Source organism: Pogona vitticeps, chromosome 13, assembly GCF_051106095.1.
Source record: "Pogona vitticeps strain Pit_001003342236 chromosome 13, PviZW2.1, whole genome shotgun sequence".
NCBI classification, from domain to species: Eukaryota; Metazoa; Chordata; class Lepidosauria; order Squamata; family Agamidae; genus Pogona; species Pogona vitticeps.
The window spans coordinates 16,022,526-16,045,130 of NC_135795.1; the positions used below are offsets into that span (position 1 = coordinate 16,022,526).

Genomic DNA, 22,605 nt, shown 5'->3' on the forward strand with positions numbered 1-22,605 from the left:
CCAGACAGCCTGAAAAACCTACAACAACCAATTCCATTTTTGCAATGAGATTCCTGGAATTCTGTGGATTGTAATCCAGAAAGGCCATTTCTCCCCTAAACATTCCAGGAAATGTTGTATTTCACTTGTAATCCTTCTTTCCTACAACATAGTACCATGTTCTCTTCCACGTGTATTCTCACAATATCAGCAGAGTAAGGAGATATTGATCAGCAGAGATACTTATGACACTATGACATTGAGAGAGTAAAACCAACAATTTAAGTCTATTTACATATATACATAGAGAATAGACATTCCTGTGGCAGAATGACATGACAAGAAGCCACACACAGCATAGGAAAAAGTGATCTGACTTACAGCAGATAGAGACATTCATTTTACACATGACCCGCGTACAGTTCTGTGACCGGCCAGAAAATACATGACTTCATTTTCTGTTGTACCAAGTTTCATCACGGACACAGCCGTACAACATTAAGTCTTAATCCTCGATACCCACACCTGAATACAATCCGTACAGTGACTCAGATAAAAATAAGCCATTTTACGTTTAACTATACAACATTAATGTTTAGTACATTTTCATATCAGCATCTCAACACTGAGTTCTCTTCGTTTGGGGGTTTTTCCCCCCTTCCCACAAAAATAATCTCTAATGGAGGAAAAATTGGCATTGCTGCCAAGTGACCTTCAGTTGACAGTGCCCGGAGCCCTCCATCTGGAAAAACTCTGTAAAAGCAAAGTCTTTTTTTAAAGTAGAGGATGGCAGCCTTGTGAAGTTCTCAGGACACCCAAACAGGTTTAAAACCAGAAGAGTAGATGCCTAGAAATAGGGCAGACCCATGGTGTTTTGCCCTCTGAGGACAAGGGTGTTTGCACGCCCCTCCTGTCCCACGAAGGGAAGAACCGGCCCTGGGACCACCTGCTTTCTACCATGTCTCGGAGCAATTTAGGATCCGTTGAGGAAGTGGTGGACAAGGCTGTGTGACACATGCAATTCTGTCCTACAAGAAAGTGGAAAAGTTGGGGGGGAGTTTGAGGAAGAGCTGATGGGTGCTACCATTGCTCTCCTTCTTACCATCTTTTTCCAGAGGTAGCTGCCCCACTCAAGCGAACGGTAGGGCCAGCCCCATCAGGCACCATAAGAAGAGCTTCATCTGCTGACCAAAAGACCACTCTGTAAACCCCCCCCCCCGGGCAATTTGAGTCATCTACCCTGGACTGCATTTCCGCTCACATTTTACAGAACTCGGAAAGAACGCGTTTGATTTGACGCAGTGACACTGAAACCGTTCCTTCTGCATTAACAGGAGGACAAACCAATCTATGCACCTCAGAAACAATGTCTGTAATGGGATCTTTTCCACACGTCTGATGTTGCTTCCAGAATACGATTTTTCAAAAACAAAATGCCTTCCTCCAGTTAACGTACAAAATTGGGATTTTAATGTTAGCCGGTAAAATCTAAAGTATTATTTCCAAGGTCTGTGTCCGGATCTGGCCGGATTTCGACTGAGCAAATGGCACGGGGGAAACCCGCTGCTCTGCAGTTTGAGAGAGAGATACGGAGGACTGCTCCGGGAAGGAAATCCTCTGAGTCGGTGCCAGCATTGAAAAGGCCGTGCTCACTCGTTTGGTGGGGACATCCAGAGTGGGGAGACTCATACAGTAGATGACCTTCAGGTCTAGGTGGAGATCTGTTGAAGGAGATGCCCCTTCAAGTCTTTCTGACTCATTTCCTCGTCTCCTCCTTGCGCTATGAGAGGTCCTTGCAACGATTCCAGGCATTTCTCCAGCCATTTCAGACATCTAGGAAATCGGCCAACCTTTTCTCCTTCAACCCTTCTCCATCCAAGAGTGGAGATTCCATCCGCACGTCTCCGTCCAACTTCTCAAGAGTTGAGCGGAAGGCAAGAATGCCGTCCCATTGGGCCGCCCAGTTGGAAATCTCTTTCAAGATCCCCAGTCATGAAAAATCCGTACGGTTTTCTTCCTCGGTTTCTTGCTTGTGCCTCCTTATCGTGTTTGAGCAGCGTCTGTAAAATACACTTGTAGAGGTGCCGTTATCTTTCGGCTGCTCTCTCTCTCTCTCTCTTTCCTCTAAACATTTCTGATGGCATTCTCCCAGAAGACAGAGCAGAGCAGAGGGTAGCATAGGCACAGTCAAAGGAGACTGGTTAAAGCAAAGAGCTTTGGGTTGTTCTTCTGATGTCTTTTCCCCCTCCAGAAAAAGAAAAAAAAAACATTTTAGGACAGGTAAGAAAGGAAAAAAAAAACATGGGTGAACTAGGACAGTCTTTGTTTTAAGAAGAGCTGTTGCATACACTGAGTGGGATGGTGTAGAATACTGACAGATACATATTTATCAATGCAAGATGGATGGAGAGAGAAAGATCTTCCTTTCATTTCTTTCTTTAAAGCTTCCAGGTAGAAGCAGTGTGGTGTAGTGTTAGAGAAAAGCTCCCGAATGGGGTTTCCCTACTCCCTCCAGATCCGAATGAGTCACTTTTAGCACTTTTTGATGGCCAGCCTGACAGAATACACTGCAGAGAGAGAAAACGCAGGGTGAGCTAATGCGTTGTTCCCAGTGGCCACACCTTAGCCGTAGAGCCTAGCCTGGAAAAAGTAACTTTTTTTTTTGAATGACAGCGCTGAGAAATCCCTAGCTGGCAGGGCTGTTGGCCCTACTGTCTGGGGATTCAGGAGTCGGAGTCTGAAATTTTTGTCCTGTAATCCTTGCTATAGTGCTATCGAGATGACTGACATTGGACTTCAATGCCAGTGTATGTAAAGAGTAGGGTTCTGATCCAGGGATCTGGATCTGGACTGTGTGTGTGTGTGCATGACACATTTGAGCATGAGAGAGAGACCAGGAACCCCAAAGGAAAAAAAACCTTTTCACATGTGACCCACAGATGGAATATCTATTACAGTGGTGCCTCGCTTAATGATTGCTTCGTTAAATGACGAAACCACTATACGATTACTGTTTTGCAATCGCTTTTGTGATCGCAAAACGATGTTTTAATAAGCAAATTTTACTTTGCGACGATCAGTTCCCTGCTTCAGGAACCGATTCTTCGCATTACGATGATTTTAAAACAGCTGATCGGCGGCTTCAGAATAGCCGCCCACTGTGTAAAATGGCTCCCCGCTGTGTTTTTGGACTGATTCCTCACTCTACAGGCACCGAAAATGGCCGCCCCATGGAGGATCTTCGCTGGACAGTGAGTTTTCAGCCCATTGGAACGCATTGAACGGGTTTTCAATGCATTTCAATGGAATTTTTTATTTTGCTTAACGAGGATTTCGCTGTACAGCGATTTCGCTGGAACGGATTATCCTCGTTAAGTGAGGCACCACTGTATTATGACTTTCAAAATATCCCACGGAGTCCATTCCTTGTTATGGAGCAGACGGAGGGGCCATGATCCTACAGAGGGTTCAGTGCAAGGAGGTAGGTCTTTGGCTTGGCTGGGATCCCTTCTAACTCTTCCCTTGCTTCGTCAGCCAGGATCCCGCCTCCCTTTCCCGCTTCACCATCACGGACCTCTTGCCGGATCTCCAGCACATCCTCTTCTGGATGTCGAACTCCATCGAAATCCTCTACTTCGTCCAGCAGAAATCCCCCGTTTACATCCAAAATATGGAGGAGGATCTGGACATCAAAGGTAAGAGATTTGGACACCGGCCCATCGGGTGGGAGGTTGGAAAGAGGGGCTGCTCTGTGGTCGGGGTATCGAAAGTCTCCTTCAAACCGTGCGCTGGAGAAGAATTGGATTTTATCCACTTTCATGTTATGCATTGGGTCAAATGACACAAAGATACCAGCTTTGCAGTTCGAAGCGGATCGTAGCAGGTTTTCCCTCCAGGGACCGAGCTCCTTCCAAACGTCACGCCTGAGCAATTAGACTTGCAAAGCCAGTGTTTAGGGCCTTCCAAATGATTCTCGAACAAAAGGAAGCCAATTTGCAACTGGCAGGGGTGAGGATTATGCGGACACACATTTCCACTGAGCCTCAAACAACCTCTGTCCCATTACATACACCATCCAAAATACTTTTTGGGTTGTGCAGCCGTGCTGTTAATATATGATTTTTTTTTTTTTACAAATGCTTGCTAATGTCAGTGGAAAACCCAAATCTTGATAGCAAACTGTTGCCTCTTGAGAAGGGAAATAATCCTCCTTCTCAAAATCACGAGAGCTTCCAGCGCAGAGGGGGGCTGATAACTCAATGGATTAAGACTGACTACATCCTCCATCGTGCAGCTCCGTCTCATCTTCCCCCACTCGCTCTTCCTGGCCTCTGCTCCCCCCTAACCCGTCCTCCTGTCCCATCTTGGGAAAAGAGAAGGCGAAAACCCGAGGGGTTTTGGACATTGTCCAGAACACGGCCAAACAGCCCGAAAAACCTACAAGCACCATCGGATCCCGGCCGTGAAAGCCTCCGAGAATACATTGCCCAGATTCCTCCCGATCTCCAATCTCCATTCCCAAGCTGATAGCGCAAGCGGAGAAGGTCAAAACAGGGTTGAGGAAGAGCAGCCGAGAAATCCCACGCTTGCTTTCAAGGGTACCCCCCTCTCCCGGAAGCACAAAGCAAAATGATACAATAATTTTGCAGACTGTGAGAAAGTTAGCTTTTTCAAACTACAGCTCCGAGCATTGATCAGGCAGACCTCGCTAGTGTCTAGCTAAGCTGGCGGGGCTTATGGGAACGGTAGTCCAAAATATATTTTTTTCCAAGGGAAGGGGAGGGAGCAGGAGATACGCCTCCCTTTTTTTCCTCTGCAACCCTCTCCCCTGCTTGTTGAAAGCTAGCGGCTCAGGAAGGGACACAGAGTCTTCCAGAATACAGTGGTGCCCCGCATGACGACGACCCCACATGACGACAAAATCACTTGACGATGACTTTTTTGCGATCGCTATAGTGATCGCAAAACGATGGTTCCTATGGGTTTTTTTAAATTAACGATGATTAGGTCCCTGCTTTGGGGACCGTTTTTTTCACTGGATGACGATTTTCCCAGCTGATTGTCAGGTTTCTAAAATGGCCTCATGCTGTTATCCAACCCTTGTTTCGGAAGACAGGCATTAAAAACAGCTGATTGGCGCTCACAAAATGGTTGCCCTATGGAGGATCTTTGCTGGACGATCAGGAATTTTCCCCACTGGAACGCATTAACCAGTTTTCAATGCATTCCAATGGTTTGGGGTTTTTTTTGCATGACGACGATTTTGCTGTACAGCGATTTTGATAGAACAGATTATCATCGTCATGTGGGGCACCACTGTAATGGGCTTTTGAGTCAGTCTGCTGGTGGGCTGACGTGGGAACCTTTTTTTTTCGGTGGGAGAGAAAGAGGTAAATAACTAAAATAATAAATCTGCGGAGAAACAAATCCTCAGCTCCCACACCACAATCTGGGGCTCTGGCGTGACATTTTCTTTCCCCTCTTTTTAGGTTCGAAGGAATCTCTTTTTTCCCTGACAATCACGGCCAGCGAGGAAGCCATGACAGTTCTTGAGGAAGTTATCATGTACACTTTTCAACAGTGTGTCTACTACATCTCCAAGGTGCGTATTTTCACTACAGAGGCTGAGGAGGTTGGGTGTGTGGCGAAGTCCGGAGAATGAACCAAAACCCATTACCCGAGGAGACCATAGGTGACGGTTACCTATTTTGAAGGTTCCCTCATGCAACCCCCCAAAAGCCTTTCCTCTTTGCATTATAAGTAGAAAACAAGCACATCAGGAAGAAGGTATATCTCCTTGTGATGCTAGTTTTCCAGCTGCGGGTTTCTTTGTTTTTTAATATGTAGGGGAAATTTCTTTAAATGGCAGCTCTGACCTGTGGTCTGAGGTTACACAATCCTTGGTGTGTTCTCCGGCTGCTGTACCGGTATACTTGTCAGCTTGTGCTCTGTACAGGATACAAAACCAGACTAGGAGACCTGGGTTCAAATCCCCATTCGGACATGGAAACACACCGGTAAAGCCACACAAATGAAAGAGTATCTCCTCATTCTCCTCTACTCCACCCGTGTTTGACAGTCTCACGTGACCCAGTTTAATTGATAGGACGACCAAGCCTTGGAGGCTGGAATTGCAAAGCTATGGCTCTGAGAGCAATACCCTCGAAGTCACTGGGCTGAATGTGGAATCAAACCCTGTCCAGCAGAATAACGACGTTGCTTCGTAGATGGCTCTTGGACGGAGGCAGTGAAAGCCCAGATTTTTCTCACTTAGGTCTGCACAGAATGGCCATTAAGGCTGCTGCGGCAGCCCCTCCATCTCAATTTCACTGTGTTTTATTTTCCACATCTCGGCTATATTTTCCTCCTGTCCTTCTCCGGCAGGATTGCGAGACTTTGTCGAAAGTGTTTCACACAGAAATATGGGCACATCTTTGTGTGTCTTTCCTGGCTGTGCCTTCTGCCTTAGCAGGTAGAATGCATCTGTGTGCATTTCAGCCGCTTGCATTTTGCAACCTGTGCATTGTCCCGTGTGCATTTTATTTCTCACAACGCCCCATAAGCCTCATCCTCGGGTGAGATTTTTCTCATCAGGTGCCACCTTCACTCTAGGGAGGTGCAGAAAGCCTACCTTCAGGGAGGCTGTCGAAGCCACAGACTTCTTTTGCATCCTGGAAGGTGCCAGGGAGTTACAGCACTCCAATCGGCATCCGCTACCCTGCATTGAATAAGCTAGCATGTCAGGGGAAAATGGCTGCACCCTCTCTACCTGCAGGGACTTGGAGAAAGTTTGGAAATACGATCTCTGCCTTCGGTGGTCTAGTCGAGGATTCTGCTGGTTCATTTGACTGCTCCAGCAGCGCCAGTGAAGAGAGAGAGGCAGATTGGGGCAGAGAAGATAAATGACTGCGTCACTAGGCTTGAGCTGGCTTGCACAGATGGCTGCACCATGCATGAGGAAGCCATCCTTTGTGCACACGCACGCACACGCACACACACACACACACACACACACACACAAAGTCATTGCAATGGCAGCTTTGCTCCGCCAGCATTGCACCATGCGTGCAGGCAGCTGCGCATGGCCAGAGCAACTGTCACCAGCGGTGACAAAGCTGTCAGAAGGGGGGAGGAAGGGACACGGAAACTCAGAGCACCCCCACAGATGTGTTTTGGGGCTCATGACGTTTTGCAGGCAGCCATTGCAGGGAGGCACGAGGCGTTCATTTGAAAAATCCAGGGAAGGTTAAATGCAGAAAAAAGTTTATTTACAATATTTTAGCAGCTTTGCTTTGCAGGTAGATAGCTGCTTTTGCTTTTATTCTAACAAAATGTTGCCAGCCTTTATCTGCTACTCAGGAGGCCGATATAAAGAGGGAGAACGGTTGCGTTTGGGGTGTGGCTGTCACTCTGTTCAGGCTTTCAGCTGGCTGGGAAGGTCCAGATTTTAGCTATCTGGCTGTGGAACCAGAAGTTTGGAGTTCGAATTCCTCGTTGTGCCTCCTGGGAGAAAAGCCAGCCTGGGTGGCCTTGGGCCAGCTGCACAGTCCCAGGGCTCCCCCTAGAGGAAGGGAAGGGGAAATGACTTCTGAGTCTTCTCTACCTGAAAAACTCTAGAAAACCCTGCAGAGGATCATCATAAATCAGAATTGACTTGATGGCACTTGAGGATGATGATGATGATGATAGGGCTTTCAAGGCAAGTCATATATTTGAAGTGGTTTTCCCAGTTTCACACACCCACAGATGAAGTTTGTATGACCCAGTGGGGGGGATTAAAACGCAGTTCCCTTGAATCCTAGTGAAACACCACACAGGTTGGGCTGAAAAGCAGGCTGCCCCTTCCACCTGAGCATCACGTCATTCAAAGACGCAGAAACATCCTCTAGGTAGTTCTTGTGACAGGAGTCGGGGAGATAAAAGCTCCTTGCGATGGACCCCGTTGCCCGGGGACAAGAGACAGCGCTCTTCGAATCCGGGGCCGTCTTTGTGAGGTCTTGAGAAAGCGGCCATGCATTTCGGGAAGAGCACTTTGAGGGGCTAAGAATAGAAAAACACAAAGGGGAAGGAGCTGGCCAGCGCATCGGCCGGCGCACCAGCGCCCGGGTGATGTGAGACTCCGTCGAAAACAATTTCTCGTTTCAAGGGACGAAGTAGCCCCTTTTGGGCTGAACAGCGGCTGGGCCGGTGCCGTGTGGAACTTGCCAAACAGAAGGCATCCCATAATTATCTGAGACGCTTACTCCTGGGTGGTTGGATCAAATCACCCATCATCATCATCATCATCACTGATCTAGGAAGTTGCTATAAACTGCCCTGAATAGTGTTTTGCACTAAGTCAGCCGTGAATGCACTAAACAAATAAACAAATAAATAAATAAATACATAAATAAATAATAATAAATAAATATAACTTCCCGGGAGGGCCAAAGTGGCTTCCTTAAGCCTCTTCGACCACCACAGACCCCAGAAAGCCCTCCCAAAATCAAAAGAATACAATTGCTCCAAAATGCAAATTGTGCCTAGCGGGGTGTGTGTGCGCGCTTTGCACAGTAGATCTCGTTCCCTTGCCTCATTTTTGCTGTAAGCTTTCCAAGATTTTGGCAAGCAAAAGTGGGTCACTTCCTCTGTCTAATAAAAGGACGCTTCATCGGAGTCATTCCTAGAGAATGGGGAGACGGTGGCTTTGACCCCGGGTGCCAAAATGTAGAGGGTGCAAATATTTCTCTCTTGAAATAGGCAACCCCCCCCCAAGTGGTCGCTTTGCTGCTGGAAGGAAAGCCATTCATCCCCAGGGAGTAGAAACACATAACAGGTAGCTCAGTAGGGTGGAATCAATATGGCTGCCGTGGGCCCGGATCCAGGCCGTTCCTCCTCGTTCTTCCGTTCTTTCCCTGCCTGTGACTGCTGTCATGAGACCCAAGCTTAACCAAACAAATTCCTTGTTAGGGCTCTGATCTCAACCCCTAAAACAGGCCTTAAGAATAATAATTGCTTGCCGTCAAGTCAATTCCAACTTCTGGAGACCCTTTCCAGGGTTTTCCAGGTAGAGAATAGTCAGAAGTGTTCTACCCTTCCCTTCCTCTAGGGGGCAGCCTTGGGACTGTGCAGCTGGACCCAAGGCTACCTAGGCTGGCTCTTCTCCCGGGAGGCATAGTGGGGAATTGAACTCCCCAACCTCTCGCTCTGCAGCCAAAACCACTAAAGGTCCTTGTGTGAGGGGACCTCTCCAGCTCTCTCTTGACTTCTCTCTCTTTTCTTCTCTCTCTGGGTTAGATCAGTGGTTCCCATCCTTGGGCTCCCCCCCCCCGATGTTCTTGGACTACAACTCCCAGAAATCCTGGCCAGCACAGCTCACAGAGAAAGCTTCCGGGAGTTTTAGTCCAAGACCAACTGGGGACCCAAAGTTGAGAACCATCGGATTAGGTCATACATTAAAGCAAATGCAAATTCATTTTTCAACCCCTGGCAGCCTTTTCCCTCCAGGCACGCACATCTTCCAGTGCTAGGTGCCCGAGACATCAAAGAAAGCTGTGCTCTCTCCCAGTGGACCAGCTGCAAAACAAAAGGAGGCCCCTCTGCCGAGTGCCAACTGAGCCGACTTTGGGTTCAAAGAAACAAACCGTCTTTTCTTGTTACAAGTGCTCTGTGGGTGCTCGGCCTGACCCTCTAATCTCTGTTGCAGAGGGACGTGGGTGTCATGTTTCTTGACATGTTGCCTTGCGTCCCTTGCCTAAAAAAATTAAAATAAATAAATAAATAAATAAAGAGGACCACTTGCTTCGAGAAAACTCAGACAGTGCATGCAGTGTGTCGGGGGAAAGAAAGAGCATTTATTCCCTGAAGGGTGGAGACCCTTGGCATCTGGAGAAAGCGATCACGCTTGCAGTGACTCTGACTTGCGCCCCCAGGGCTCATGGCAGGATTGGGGCCTCCTGCCTGGGAAGCGGCCTTGGGGTGTTCCCCTCCCCCCCCACTCTTTTCTCAGCTGTTTCTGGGTCTTTCCTGCCTCCCTCTTCTCTTCCTCTGCCAATGATCGGGCATGCCGGTATTCCTAAGGGCTCCTCCCAAGCCCCTGCATTGCAGCATTAAAGAGGTGGTTATGATCCCAGGATCGCTGGTGTGCTTGTGTCGGGAATGGAGTGCCAGGCTAGGGCGGTGGAGTACAGGGTTCAAATCCCCGCTCAGCCATGGAAACTCACTAGGGGAATAGAAGGGGTAAAAGCACTCCTTAAATACCTCCTTTACCTTGAAAACCTTCTCAGGGTGACTATAAGTGGGTTCCAACACACACACACACACACACACACACACACACACACACAAAAACAAGACCGGCTTTCCCAGATATTACGTCATTCGAGTGCAGAGGTCCTATCAAGCACTTAAGCTATCCATTTCACCAACTTGTCTTTTTATTTTTATGCTGGTTTTTCATTCTTAGATTTTTTTTTTACTGCTATTATGTTCTAAATTTATTTCAAGTGTCCATTCTGGTTCTTAAGACTTGTGAACTGCCCAGAGTGGCCTTGTAGCCAGGCAGGCGACGTAGAGATCGAATAAAGAAATGGATCCTCAATGAATCCCAGAAAGGGGCTCTTTCCAGCTTTCAGGCCAAGAAGGGGAACCTCCTGTACTATACATGGGATGAGAAAATAAGGGAACCCTGACATCTCTCTCTCTCTCTCTCTCTTCTGCACTTTCCAGTCTCTGTATGTGTCTTTGCCTCCCCTGTTGGAATGCAACCCGTTCCAGAGCGAAGGGCGGGAGGGCTGGCTCTCGTCCCCCCCGCTGCCGGAGGAGATCCGCAAAGTGGTGCTGATCTACCAAGCCAGCCGGGACCTCCTCCGCCAGTACGAGGTCCACCAAGAAATCGCTTCCCAGATGTTCGCCTACCTGTTCTTCTTCTCCAACACCTTGCTTTTCAACCAGCTGATGGAAAAAGGTGCGTGGGCAGTCCGGAGGGCGGTGGCATAGGGCGGCCTGGGGTCAGCAGCCCTTCCGGTGGCAAACTGCTCCTCCGACCTGTGGCTCAGTGGAGAAGGCCTCCTTGGCTTTTTAATCCTTCTTCCCAAGGACCACCGTCTTTCCTACATTAGCCTGGCTGGAAAAACTCATTTCTCAAAAAAATGGAAATGCTGTGTCTTATACCAAAGGGCACTGGGAGGGCTTTACCTCGCACTGGGATCATGGGAACCACCAAGGAGCAGCTGCTGGTGGTTTGGTAGGTCTGGCGGAGACGGGGGATGATGAATCTTTCCCTTTCAGTTTTGCCCTGGTTCTCATTTTTCCTGGCCTTAGGTTCATGTAGTCCAGCGGTTCCCCAACCTCGAGTCTCCAGATATTCTTGGACAACATCTCCCAGAAATCCTGGCCGGCACAGCTGGTGGTGAAGGCTTTTGGGAGTTGCAGTCTGAGAACATCTGGGGGCCCCCCTAAGGTTGGGCACCACAGGTTTAGTCCATCATTCTATGGTTTTAAGCTTCCACCGCATGGGTGCATCAAGAATGCTCCTTGAAAAGTGTTGTGCACATAATAACGCCAGTAAAATGACATGACCCTCCCTCTGTGTCGTTCCATCGTCCCCAGGCTCTTCGTTGGGTTGCTTCCACTGGTCGAAAGGCGTGCGGGTCAGGGCGACCTTGCGGCTTCTCCTGGAATGGGCCCAGAGCGTGGGTTTTGGGCAACTGGCGGACCAGTTCTTCAGCAAGCTCTCCAGCGTGGCGAGCCTGCTGGCCATGCCGAATTCCCAGCTGGTGCAGGTGAGAGGTGCTCCCGAGAGGGAGGGAGGGAATCTCCTGGTTCCAGAGGAACCACCCCGGTTCAGGGCCCCCCCGGCTGACATTTATGATGTTCTCTGCCTGGATCGCCATCCCATGGACGCTTCACCTGACCGTCTCTTGGTTCACTCAGATGACCTGGGCTATGCTGAGGGGGGAATTCCCTGCCCTGAACGCTGCTCAACTCAACCACATCCTCACCCAGTATCAGGCCTTGTCCGATGTGGGTTGCGTCCCCGTCTGGCAGCCGAGCAAGGAAGACAGCCTGGCCGCCTTCAGGACAGGTGAGGAACCAAAATATTGCGCGGCTGAGGACGGAGCCCCGTCGAGAACCTTGGGGGGAATTTCAGGTTCTCACCCCATATGCCTTTAACCACCCCTCCCCACCCCACTCCTCTACTCCCAATTCTGTTGACTATTAAAAGACCAGCTCTCTGGGAGGCTGTGCGGCAAAATATTCACCACCTCGAGCCCCAGGTGGGAAATGTTACTCGTGTGGACCACGACTCCCATCACATCGCAAGCCTAGCCCCCTGGACCCTCTGCAGCATTTTAAATCAGCTTCAACCCCCCCTTCTCCCCAGCCACAGCAGCATTCACAACATTGCATTAACGTGGTCACATTTCCATGATCAGAGAGTCCCATTGGGGCCTCGTTAGACGGGCTGCCAATGATCTCTTCCCCTCCCCCGTCTGGAGAGGATTTGATTAACATGTTGCCTTGTGGGGGGGGGGGCAAACGGACGCTGAGAAGGTATGTGATATATGAAATTCCACCTGAATTTCACCCAAGGGAAACCGTAGCTGTCACTCTCTCCTGCATTCACTCTTTCCGACTCTCGTTGCTGGTTGTTCCCCGCGGAGCTTTTAGCCTGGCTGGCGTGAACAGGCGAGGCTGCCCAGATATCAGTGTTTAGGAAAACTGCAGCTCCCGGTAGCTGAGACAAGCTTTTCAGTAAAGGTTCGCTAAGCCAGTCTACAAAATACACACAAAACCAGCCGACACAAAACATACATACACAAATGTGGGGTTGTCCCGGGGGGGGGAGATGTAGTTTGGTGTAAAGAGGGGGTTCAGTTCAAAGCAATCTGGGACAGAGAAAGAACATCCCTTGTTGATGTTGGCCATGGGTCAACCAGCACCTTGTGAGGTCACGAGTAGAACCTTGGTGGTTTGTTCTTAGGATCTTACATGGAAACTCTGATGTGTGTACCTCCCAAATAAAGGATGATGTACTCTTTGAACTTGTTCCCCGAAGCTAAGGGAGTATTCAGCCTTTGACCCAAGGTTGGGAACCTGCGCCCTAAGACTATGGTCTGATTTTCCTGGTGGAGTCTTTCTGTTCAAGGGGTTCGCCCCACTCTTGAACAGCAAGTACAGGAGAGCATCTCCTTATATTTATCCAAAAGGAACTCCCTGAAATTTCGACCCAGCGGCGCCGGTCCTGCCTTCTGCAACCAACAACATACACATTTCCTCCCCTGTCTGTTGTAAGAGGCTTCTGGGAATAAATGCAATGTCATCAGAAGGCAGAAGAGCAAAGGAAGGTGGCTTATCTTGGTCTTATCTGGTCTAACCTTGTAAGACAAGGTAGACCAAGGTCATCGTAGTCGCTGGCCCCAAACTCTCGCCAGGGTTTTTGACTGGATATTTCCCTTGCCCCCCCCCCCCAAATGGAGGTCTCCGATATTACCAGTTAGTCTCCCACCAAGGGATTAAACCTGTGATGACCTTGCTTAGCTTCCAAAGTCTGTTGAGACCCAGTGTCTTCGGGTCCGTGGCGTGAAGGTCAAACCAAGGTCCTTGTCTCTTCTGCAGATGACATCCTGGAGTCTTTCGATAACCACCCCCCGATCATGCTGCCCAGCGGGGGCTTTAAGGTGGACCTGGAGGCGGACAACGTGGACGATAACATTTATCGGCATCTCCTCTACATCCGCCACTTCCTGTGGAGCTTGCGCAGCAAAAGCCCCCACCCCAATGACTCGCCTGAAGCAGAGCCCCCAAAGGTAATGAGAGTCACCTCCTTAACCCACCTGAGCGGATTCCCTGCCCTGCTGCTCGAGCGAGTAAGCGAGCGCCAGCCACCTTGGTCTTCCCTGCAGCATTTCCAAGATCCCATCACACTGTGGGAACGAAAGAGGGTCACGAAGGGGTTCCAAACCTAGCCCCAGATTGTGGGAAGAAGCCTAAGAGTCATGGAGGTTAGGAAGAGCCATTGCAACACAGCAGTTTAAGGTGTTCTGCCATGGAGATCTGAGTTCGAATCTCCATTCGGCCATAAACGATCCACATTCCTTAGGGCAGTCATAGTCAATCAGCCCGGCGTATCTTCATGCTTTTCTGTTCTTGCGATGTGCCATCAAGTCAGAACCGACCTGTAGCCGCCCTAACAGGGTTTTCGAGGTAAGCGAGAAATTTAAGGAGTGATTTGACCATTTCCACTCCTGCCAGTATATTTTAGGGAGACAAAGCCCCCCTTTCCTGTCTTGTGTGGGAGGATGAGGAGCCACCAAATGATCTGCCTCCCCTTGCTAGAGGGTGAGGTATTCTGCGAAAGGAGAGAAACGTAATAAATCCACCCCATAAACCAGCCCATGGGCCACCCCTGTGGCCATCTCGGCACTTCCTGGCCTCCCTCGAACAGCGTCTCGGCACTTCCTGGCCTCCCTCGAACAGCGTCTCTCTCGGCTGATGCTTCATAGGGGAGAAGGTAGAAAGCCCAGCGAAAGGGGATTAGTGCGGTCCTAATCGCCTAACCTGAAAGCACAAGGAGCTGGCAAGGAGACTTTCCATAATCCCCTTAGCTGGGCTAAGAGAGGACGGTGGGGGGTTGTTTAGTCAACAAGGTGTTGGTTTTTCCGCAGGGGTGGAGAACCACCACCCCCTCCGCCCCCATGTTGTAGGGTTGGAGTGCCTGTCATCTCTTAGGCTGGTGTGAGGACAAGACCACAGCACAAGGGTGAGCCCCCCCCAAAAAAAAGTATGCTTTGCAATTCCCCTCCTGTGCTCTGTGATCTGAATGGTGTCCTGGCCCTGGATCCTATCTTTCAAAATCCCTGGGATTCTGGATGCTCGTTTCTGGGCATGGAGGTCTCCCCCTCCCCCCCCCCCGGACAACAAGACCTGGCTTGCAAGAGTCACAAAGCAAAGCGTGCTGGCTTCTTTACCGCCCCGTAGAGCTTAAAGCACTCTCTGGGCAGTTTATAATTTAATTTTGTAGGCTACGCATTGTCCCCTCTCCTAGCGAGCTGGGGCCTCCGTTTACTGACCTCAGAAGGCTGGAAGGCTGAGTCCACCTTGAGACATCAGTCTGAGGCCAGGATGGAACTTGGCTCCTGAGCAGAGGCTTCTCAGCAGTCCCACTGCATCGTGAGGCTCATGAATAAGTTTCCTTTGTTTTGTTGTACAAAATAAAAATAAATAAATGAAAGCAAAAGCAACAAATCAAGAGAGAGAGAAATGTTAAGGAATGTTTCTCTCTTAAAGCCCCTTAAAGACTAGCTGCTGTGGCTGAAGGTGATCTTTGGTGCACCCAAGTCCACTTCTTCAGACGTAAGACCAAGACTTAAGTTTGGTTAGTTTTGTTCTCTTGCGCACGGAAGGAGGGGACCTACTGCCCACGAAAGCTTATGTCTAATAAAATGTGGTAGTCTTTCGGATGTCACAAGACTCTTGGCTGTTTTTTTCCAAACCCTCTGGTAGTCCAGAAAAAAAAGAAAGAGAGAGAGAGAGTTACTTTTTGAACCCTTGGCTTTTCCTTGGCTTGAGGGATGGGACCTATCAATTGCCCTGCAGGAACCTTTTGGACTGCATCTTTAACATCCTAGCCGAGGGAGTTAAAGTGACAAAACTGGGTCTCTGAAAAGAGGAAGGCAAAGGATGATTGAGGAACCTCCGCTTTTATGCTTTTCCTTTAAAGACAGAAACGATCAGCTGTCAAACCAGTCCTCTGGCGGACTCGGAAACGAGGACGGGCTCAGCAGCCACGGGAAGTTCCTACAGCAGCCGGGCAAACCGCAGGCGGCCCATGAGCTGCGTGGAGCCCAAAGGGGAAGGAGGCTTCCCTCCCATCATCCACGCCAACGGAGCCGCCCGGGAGTATGACGCCGGGGAGGCGCAGCTGCCGGAGACCTTGCAACAGCTCCGTTTGGAGGGCCCGCCGGGGAAGGGCGGTGCGAGGACCGCCTCGACCTCGCCAGATGCCTCCTGCTTGTTGACCCCACCAAATACGCCTCTCACCTTCGAATCCACGAGCCTGGAACTGACCCTGGAGGCCGTCCCGTGCAAAGGTGGGGTGGACGCTCGCAGGAACGGGCTCAGTGGTGCCAAGACCACAACTCCTGAAGGTAAGAGGAAGGTTGGTGCCTAGTTGGAGACCTGGGTGGAGGAAGCTTGACGTCAATTGGTGGTTCTTCTCTGCTGCCTCCTTGGGCGCAGAGAAGCCAATCAAGGGGACGAGAAAAAGATTCGGATAGACTGAGAGTCTTAAGCTTCATGGCAGGAAGTCCAGGAAAGTAAAACTAGAAGGTTCATACTCCTCTTTCTCCATCCTGCTCTGGCAGTGGCCAGCCAGATGGGTTTTAATGTATTTGCACACAGCTTTCTCAGGGATCGCTCAGCGATTTAGGAACCTGGCTACAGAGTTAAGGTTGGGAGTTCGATTCCCCTCTGTGCCACCTGTGAGTAGAGCCAGCCTGTGAAACTTTGGGCCAGCTGCACAGTCCTGGGAGGGCCCTAGGGGAAGGGAAGGGTTAACCAGTTCTGAGGACCCCTCTACCTAGGAAACCCTGAAAAGGGTCGCCATAAGGCAGGATTGACTTAACGACACATGATGATGATGATGATTTCCAAGGACGGGAATCCCAGCCCGAGGGCTCTCCACATCTAGGGCTACAGCTGAGGGAAAAAAGCAAAGTGATACACTTTCGTTCTCTCGCATTTCTGGAAGCGAGTGAGTCACTGGACGGAGGCAGCTGACTGAAACGCCTGCCAAGTTCATTGGGACCGACACAAGCCCGGTCTCCCGGGTGTAGGCTTCGCGGCTTTTGAAGCTCCTCCAAGCTTCCGTTGGAAAACTCTCCCTCCCGATGGAGGAAGCTTGGAGGCCTCTCACGAGTCCTCCATCCTGTTGAGCCCAGAACTTGAGCCGATCGGGAGGACCGCGTCTTGTCTGAGCTTCCAGCCTTGGACTCTACGCGCTCGTCCGATGTACCTCCTTGTGTTAGAACGAGGAGGATTTCTTTACAGCCAGACTCCGTCCTGGCCAATCTTGTGCATGGTGCTTACAGGACGCCTGAGACTTGGGTGCATGATAAATCTTTGACCTCGTGGACAAGGTTCTGCACAGAGCAGAAACTGCCTTTTTCATTGATGCAATGCTTGGTCATAAAAGGAAAACATAGAGAAGCCTGAACAGAAAAGGGTTGTTTCTGTGAACCGAAGCCCTTAGGAGCCTTTCTGATCTTTGTTCTTGGCCCCAGGCTCTTCGCCCACACCCTACGACTTCCCAACCCCGGCTTCCTCTAGCCGCAGCTCGGCCACCGATGACTTCTGCTACGTCTTCGTAGTGGAACTTGAAAAGGGGCCCATCGGTTTGGGGATGGGGCTGATCGACGGACTGGTAAGTGATGGGGGTCTTCCGTCTCTTCGTTTGTCCCTTCTGGCTGGTTTCCGTGAGCCTCCTTTTCACCAGCTGGAAAGCCGGGATCTCTCTCCCCCACCCCACCCCACCCCCGGCTTCTGGTGGGTTGTGTTCAAGGATAAAACACATGTTCTGAATGCAGGAGACTAAGCATTTCCAGATACAACGGAGATCAGGTAGCACAGGTGGCCAAAGATCTGCGGCAAAGTTGCTGTCCAGTGGGAATTGCGAGTATTTCTATTTTCCCCGAATCCGGGGTCCTCCAGATAGGTTGGACTACAGCTCCCATAAGCCCACAAATGGGGATTGTAGGAAGTGTGGTCCAGCAGATCTGAAGGTCACAAGAGGCAAAAGGACGGGGTCCCCGTGGACTTAGGAACTCCAGGTTCACACTGATTGGAAAATTTAAGCAAAATGGAATTTGGCCCTCATTCCTGCTCTGAGCAGCAGGATATTCCAGGGAATATTTTCGTGGCTCCTTAGCCCTACGCGATACGAAGACGTCCAATGATTAAACCAGCTGGCAGAGGGAAGGAATTTTCTCTCCCAAAAGTAACCTCTCCAAAATTATTGGAAGTGTTTTGATCGGACCCAGGACGGATCCTCTAATATTCTTAGGTTGTCGGCATTTCATTGTGTTAATCTAAGGAGCAGAGGTTAGATACGGGCCCTGTTGCCACTGCAAACAAGCAAGAAATGCCCTAGACATTTGATCAAAGGTGACAAAACGGTTAGCCTTCTTGGTTAGACTAATGAAGATGGGAATGCTTTTTCTTCTATCCCAGGGCTGGGAGGAAGAAAGGGAAAAAAATCTGACCACTGAAGCACTGGTGCTGAGGTGCCTCCGTGTGGAATGCTTAAAGTGTGGATGTAATTAAACATACAGGGGGTAGTGTTTTTCTGGTTTCTCAAGATCTCTTCAGAGCTGTGGGCTAAGCAATCAGGCCTACGCCTTAAGCCCTTGTTTATCTTCCAACGACCCATCATAAAACAAATCATTCTGAAATGCAAGATAAGGAGATGAAGAAAAGTGCTATGGCAAAGAGATCTCTTTCACTAGCTAAAGGAGCACCATTTCTAAATACGTGCTAAGTATAAAGCATTATTAAATCGACCCATCGTTTCTCCCTCCCACATCTGTGCTAACTCCTGCTTTTCTTCTCTCTCTTCAGCACACCCCTTTGAATTCTCCTGGGATCTACATTCGGACGCTCATCCAAGACAGCCCTGCGGCCACCGACGGTAGGCTCTCCATTGGGGATCGCATCCTTGCCGTCAACGGCACGAGCCTCATTGGTTCCGACTACCAGAGGTAAGAAATGCGGCTGGTTCCGTAGTGTCTCAGAAGCGCCAACGATGCGTCCTCTACAGCAGATGCTGTAAGTCCCGTCAGGGTAACTAACGATTTGTTCACAGATTCAGCTGTATGAACCAATGTAAGATTTCTCTCTCTCGCTCCTGAGTCTTACTGCTTTTTCTTTTCCTCCTTTCTCTTCCCTTCTCAGTGCTGTAGACCTCATCCGATCAGGAGGGAAAAAACTGCGGTTTCTGGTGGCCAAGTCCGATCTGGAGGTAGCGAAGAAAATCAGCTTCAGTTCTTCTCCTTCTCCATAACATCGCAACCACCACCCGCCAAAAGAATCTTTCAGTATTATCTTATTGTGGAGACAGCACCAAGGACATGAAGGCAGGTCAGTGGCAGAGAGCAGACAACTTGCTTGGGGCATTTCAAACTGTCCCTTGCAGTTCTACCTGGTCAGAGAGGTGGGGGGGGACTGCGTTTGTGCCCTAAGACAACAGGATTTTCCATGAACTGCTCCCACATTTTTTCCCCGGAGAAGAGCAACAGACCTCTTCTGCCAACCACTATCCATCAATGCAGGGGCTTAGAACAAACCAGGCTTAGGACATCCATCTCTTATTTTCCAAGTATGTATGCTACCTGTGCTACACAGAACTCTTTACATCCAGAGATCGCTCAAGCAAAGATGGTCTGCCTCCCGGATGAGATTCCAAACCATGGAAAGCCCTGTACATAGGACGCTCCGGGTCTTGCTTCTTCCCTCTGAAGAGACTAACGTTTTTGGACTTTTGGGGATGAACAGGTGATAAACAGGCATCCCAGTCATCCCGTTCTGATTCTGGGCGAGAGCATCGAGCAATGCATTTTCTCCTCGTGTCCTGTTCACTTCGCAAGAGGGCCCTCCCGTCTGGCTGCATTGCTCGTCAGCTCAGTCGTGTGGAGGAATGAAAAATGAAGGAAGGCTGGGGAAAGTCAGACCTCGGCGGAGAGTCCAGATTGCATGCCCGTGACCCAACATGGATACCTAGGGAATGGGATATTCCAATAGAAAAACAAGAAAAAAGGGGGGAAAAAGATTTGTAGGCCATTAACTTGTAAATGTTCACTGCATTTAAAAAAGCAAAATCTGTGCGTCTGTGTGAACACAGCCTTCCCGTTGCATCTTCCAATGGTAATGGAAATCATGTCCCATCCACCCCTACCAGGTTACCAAAACAGAACCTCAACCTTATACTCAGGGGTATGGGATTCTCCTCTAAAAGCACATGTGAGACCGGCCACACCTGCCTTAAACAAAAAGTTGAGCTTTAAAAATAAATAAAATATATGAGTATTTAAAATAGAAATGACCAGGAGTTCCAGAAAATCCTGGAGGACTCTGGAGCAGTGGTAAGACTATCCGATCGGGAGATTTGAACTCGTGTCCACCAGCTAAACCTGCTCAGGCCGGCCGCTCCGCCTGTCCTCTCTGCCTGGCGCACCTCTGGCGGGTCTTGTTTCCTACACTGCGAGATAAAAGCCAAGGAGGAAATTTGACCAGCTAGTTTCTGTCTGCTGTGCAGGTCCTCACGGTGCCTCTGTTTGCAAAAGGCTAATGGCCAATCCGTAGTCACGAGATCCATCATCCGTTTGGGTTTTGCCCAAGGAGAAAGCCTTCGTACGAAAGCTTCCGCCGGAGTTGCCACCGAAGGGCCCGTCACCCGCTCGGGGGGGGGGGAGGAAAGGTGCTGACATCAAAATATGCCGGACCTCTAACCCAAACACCCTCCCCTTTGGAAACATCAGATGGTTTGAATTGCTGGCCTCTCGAGGAGCCAAGAATGGCTCAGCTCTTCCAGCCGCCCGGCTGCCAACAGCAACATGTTTCCAGAGGAACGGCTTAAGAAAAGGCTGTGCTGCCCCTATGTGGTCGCCAGCTCCTTTTGCAATCAGACCAGGGATTGTCTAGACCAGATCTGCCACCGAGAAGCTCGCCTTCCCGTCCCTAGTAGAGAAACGCTTCATGGAAAGTAAGAGTTCCTGTTTCCCACCCCTCCACCGTCCAGCTAGCCACCCAGGAATGGCCCCAGGGAAGTCTTGACTACCGTGCCGTTGGACCACGCTCAAAGGGTGGGCAAAAGCATTTGTTCCCAGATAGCGCTGGAGTGCCCGTTCCGATAAGAAAGTGTGAGTACTGCTAGGAGGCAGCCCAGCATTGGGGAGGCCAGGCTGGGCATCTTTCGGTTGTAAAGGAAGAGAAGGCGACAGCCAAGGGGATTGAGAATCCAAACCAAAGGGTCTTGACAGTCAGGGCTTCCCAAACAAGTCACGGGATCCTTGTCCTGCCAACGTTTAACAGCCAAAAATACTTAACCCCCCACCTCCAAGACTGGATATGGATTTTTAGCATGTGTATGAGTGACATTTTTGGTCTTGGGCTGCCCCAGAAGGCAGAAAATCATCTCTGGCTTCCACCCGGTCTACTCCCGCTTTAGGGAAGGAGTCACAGCAGGTAAAACCCCTGCAAATGTGCTGGCCTTTCTTGGTCCACTTCCAAATCCACAGCTGGACAGTGGACACCACACCCTGCTGGGGGAGAGGAGCGTCCACAGGGCTCTCAAGGCCTTGTTTTCCCCAAGGCTGACCACTCAACAGATCTCTGTGGGAGTTTTAAACCTCACTGTGCCAACAACAGATCTCCCCCCTTTTCTTGTATTCAGTGGCACACTGCTCCTGAATATGGAAGTTCTACTCCTTGGCCATAGCCGGCGCCTGCCGACATCCTCCTTTAATCTGTCTGCTCTGGAGGCAAAGAAGCCACCGTCCTCCAGGTTCAGCTGGATGACGTCTCATCTTTTTGACTGTGCCACTTCGGGCGTCTCCCCTTTTCCAAATCAAAGGATTTGTATATAGATTCGCTGTCCCACTCTCTATACCAACGGTAGCTTGAATCTTCAATTACACAAAGTCTGTCCCACGGACCCATTCAGTTGCTAAATCCTGTTCCAATGATCTCGCCCCCCTCCCACCCAAAGGGAAGAAACTAATCTTTTTTTTTTTTAAGTGAACACTATTCAAACCGGAAACAGCGACCAGTATTTTCGACTTCTTCTCCAGGGAAATCAGCCTTTCCTTGGCTCGTTTTCGCCAAGGAACGCTCATCACGAGCAAGGGAGGATTCAAGCCTTCCCGTTGCTTTGATTGTTAATATTGTGCATCTCTTTTTTAAAAAAAAAAAAACACAAATGTACATAGTTATAATATTGCAGATGATGTTATAAAGAAACAAGGTCATTCAGACCAGGCCTGTGTGTTCTAACTACTACCCTCTTGTGTTAAAAGAAAAAAAAAAACTGGATGCAGTAAAATAGCAAGGATTGTAACAACAGGAGTCTGTGACATCTGATTTTAAGCTCCACATTCTATTTAAGCAAAACAGTGGGTTTTTTGAAGAAAAGATGATGGGCTTCGGACACAAAGCTAGAGGGAAGGATCAAGCCAACCTCCTCTTTGATTTATGAAGGCAGTCCACTTTTTAAGTTGCTGTGCAACTCCAGCCCGATTCTGCTATATTTTTCACACATAATTAAGGGGGGGGGGGAAACGGGATGTAAATCCTCATCTGTGTCTCATTCTTGTGTACGAGAGTGAGAAACTGCCAAAAGAACCCCCCAAAACACCTCTTCCTTGCTGGCAAGACAGCAGACACACTTCTTGGTGCTGTGGGTGAGCTCTGTCACGTGAACAAGGACAATTTCTGCCCAAGCCGTGCGAAACTACAGCGGCAGCTGCTTTGGGACACAGCCTTTGGGGAAACCTAAGATGAGTTGTTTGCATCCTTTTGATCCATCAGCAGATCCTCCTGTCTATGCTTGTGAGTGCTCTGCTGGAAAAGACACGCTTTTTACTCACGACACAT

The 22,605-nt window shown here is 49.6% G+C and overlaps 1 protein-coding gene across 2 annotated transcripts in view; it reads left to right on the top strand.

Annotated features, from left to right (window-relative positions):
• The window catches only part of RADIL (Rap associating with DIL domain), an 80,632-nt gene extending 60,794 nt beyond the window's left edge, over positions 1 to 19,838 (top strand). For both annotated transcript variants that reach the window (XM_072982411.2, XM_078381268.1), the window contains exons 6-15: positions 3,514 to 3,674; positions 5,469 to 5,581; positions 10,687 to 10,924; positions 11,569 to 11,741; positions 11,893 to 12,043; positions 13,579 to 13,769; positions 15,683 to 16,109; positions 17,244 to 17,383; positions 18,577 to 18,716; positions 18,910 to 19,838. In XM_072982411.2, the coding sequence (XP_072838512.2) occupies positions 3,514 to 3,674; positions 5,469 to 5,581; positions 10,687 to 10,924; positions 11,569 to 11,741; positions 11,893 to 12,043; positions 13,579 to 13,769; positions 15,683 to 16,109; positions 17,244 to 17,383; positions 18,577 to 18,716; positions 18,910 to 19,018 (1,843 nt within the window). In that variant the 3' untranslated portion in view covers positions 19,019 to 19,838. The remainder of the gene's footprint in view (positions 1 to 3,513; positions 3,675 to 5,468; positions 5,582 to 10,686; positions 10,925 to 11,568; positions 11,742 to 11,892; positions 12,044 to 13,578; positions 13,770 to 15,682; positions 16,110 to 17,243; positions 17,384 to 18,576; positions 18,717 to 18,909) is intronic.
• The last annotated feature ends 2,767 nt before the right edge of the window (positions 19,839 to 22,605 follow it).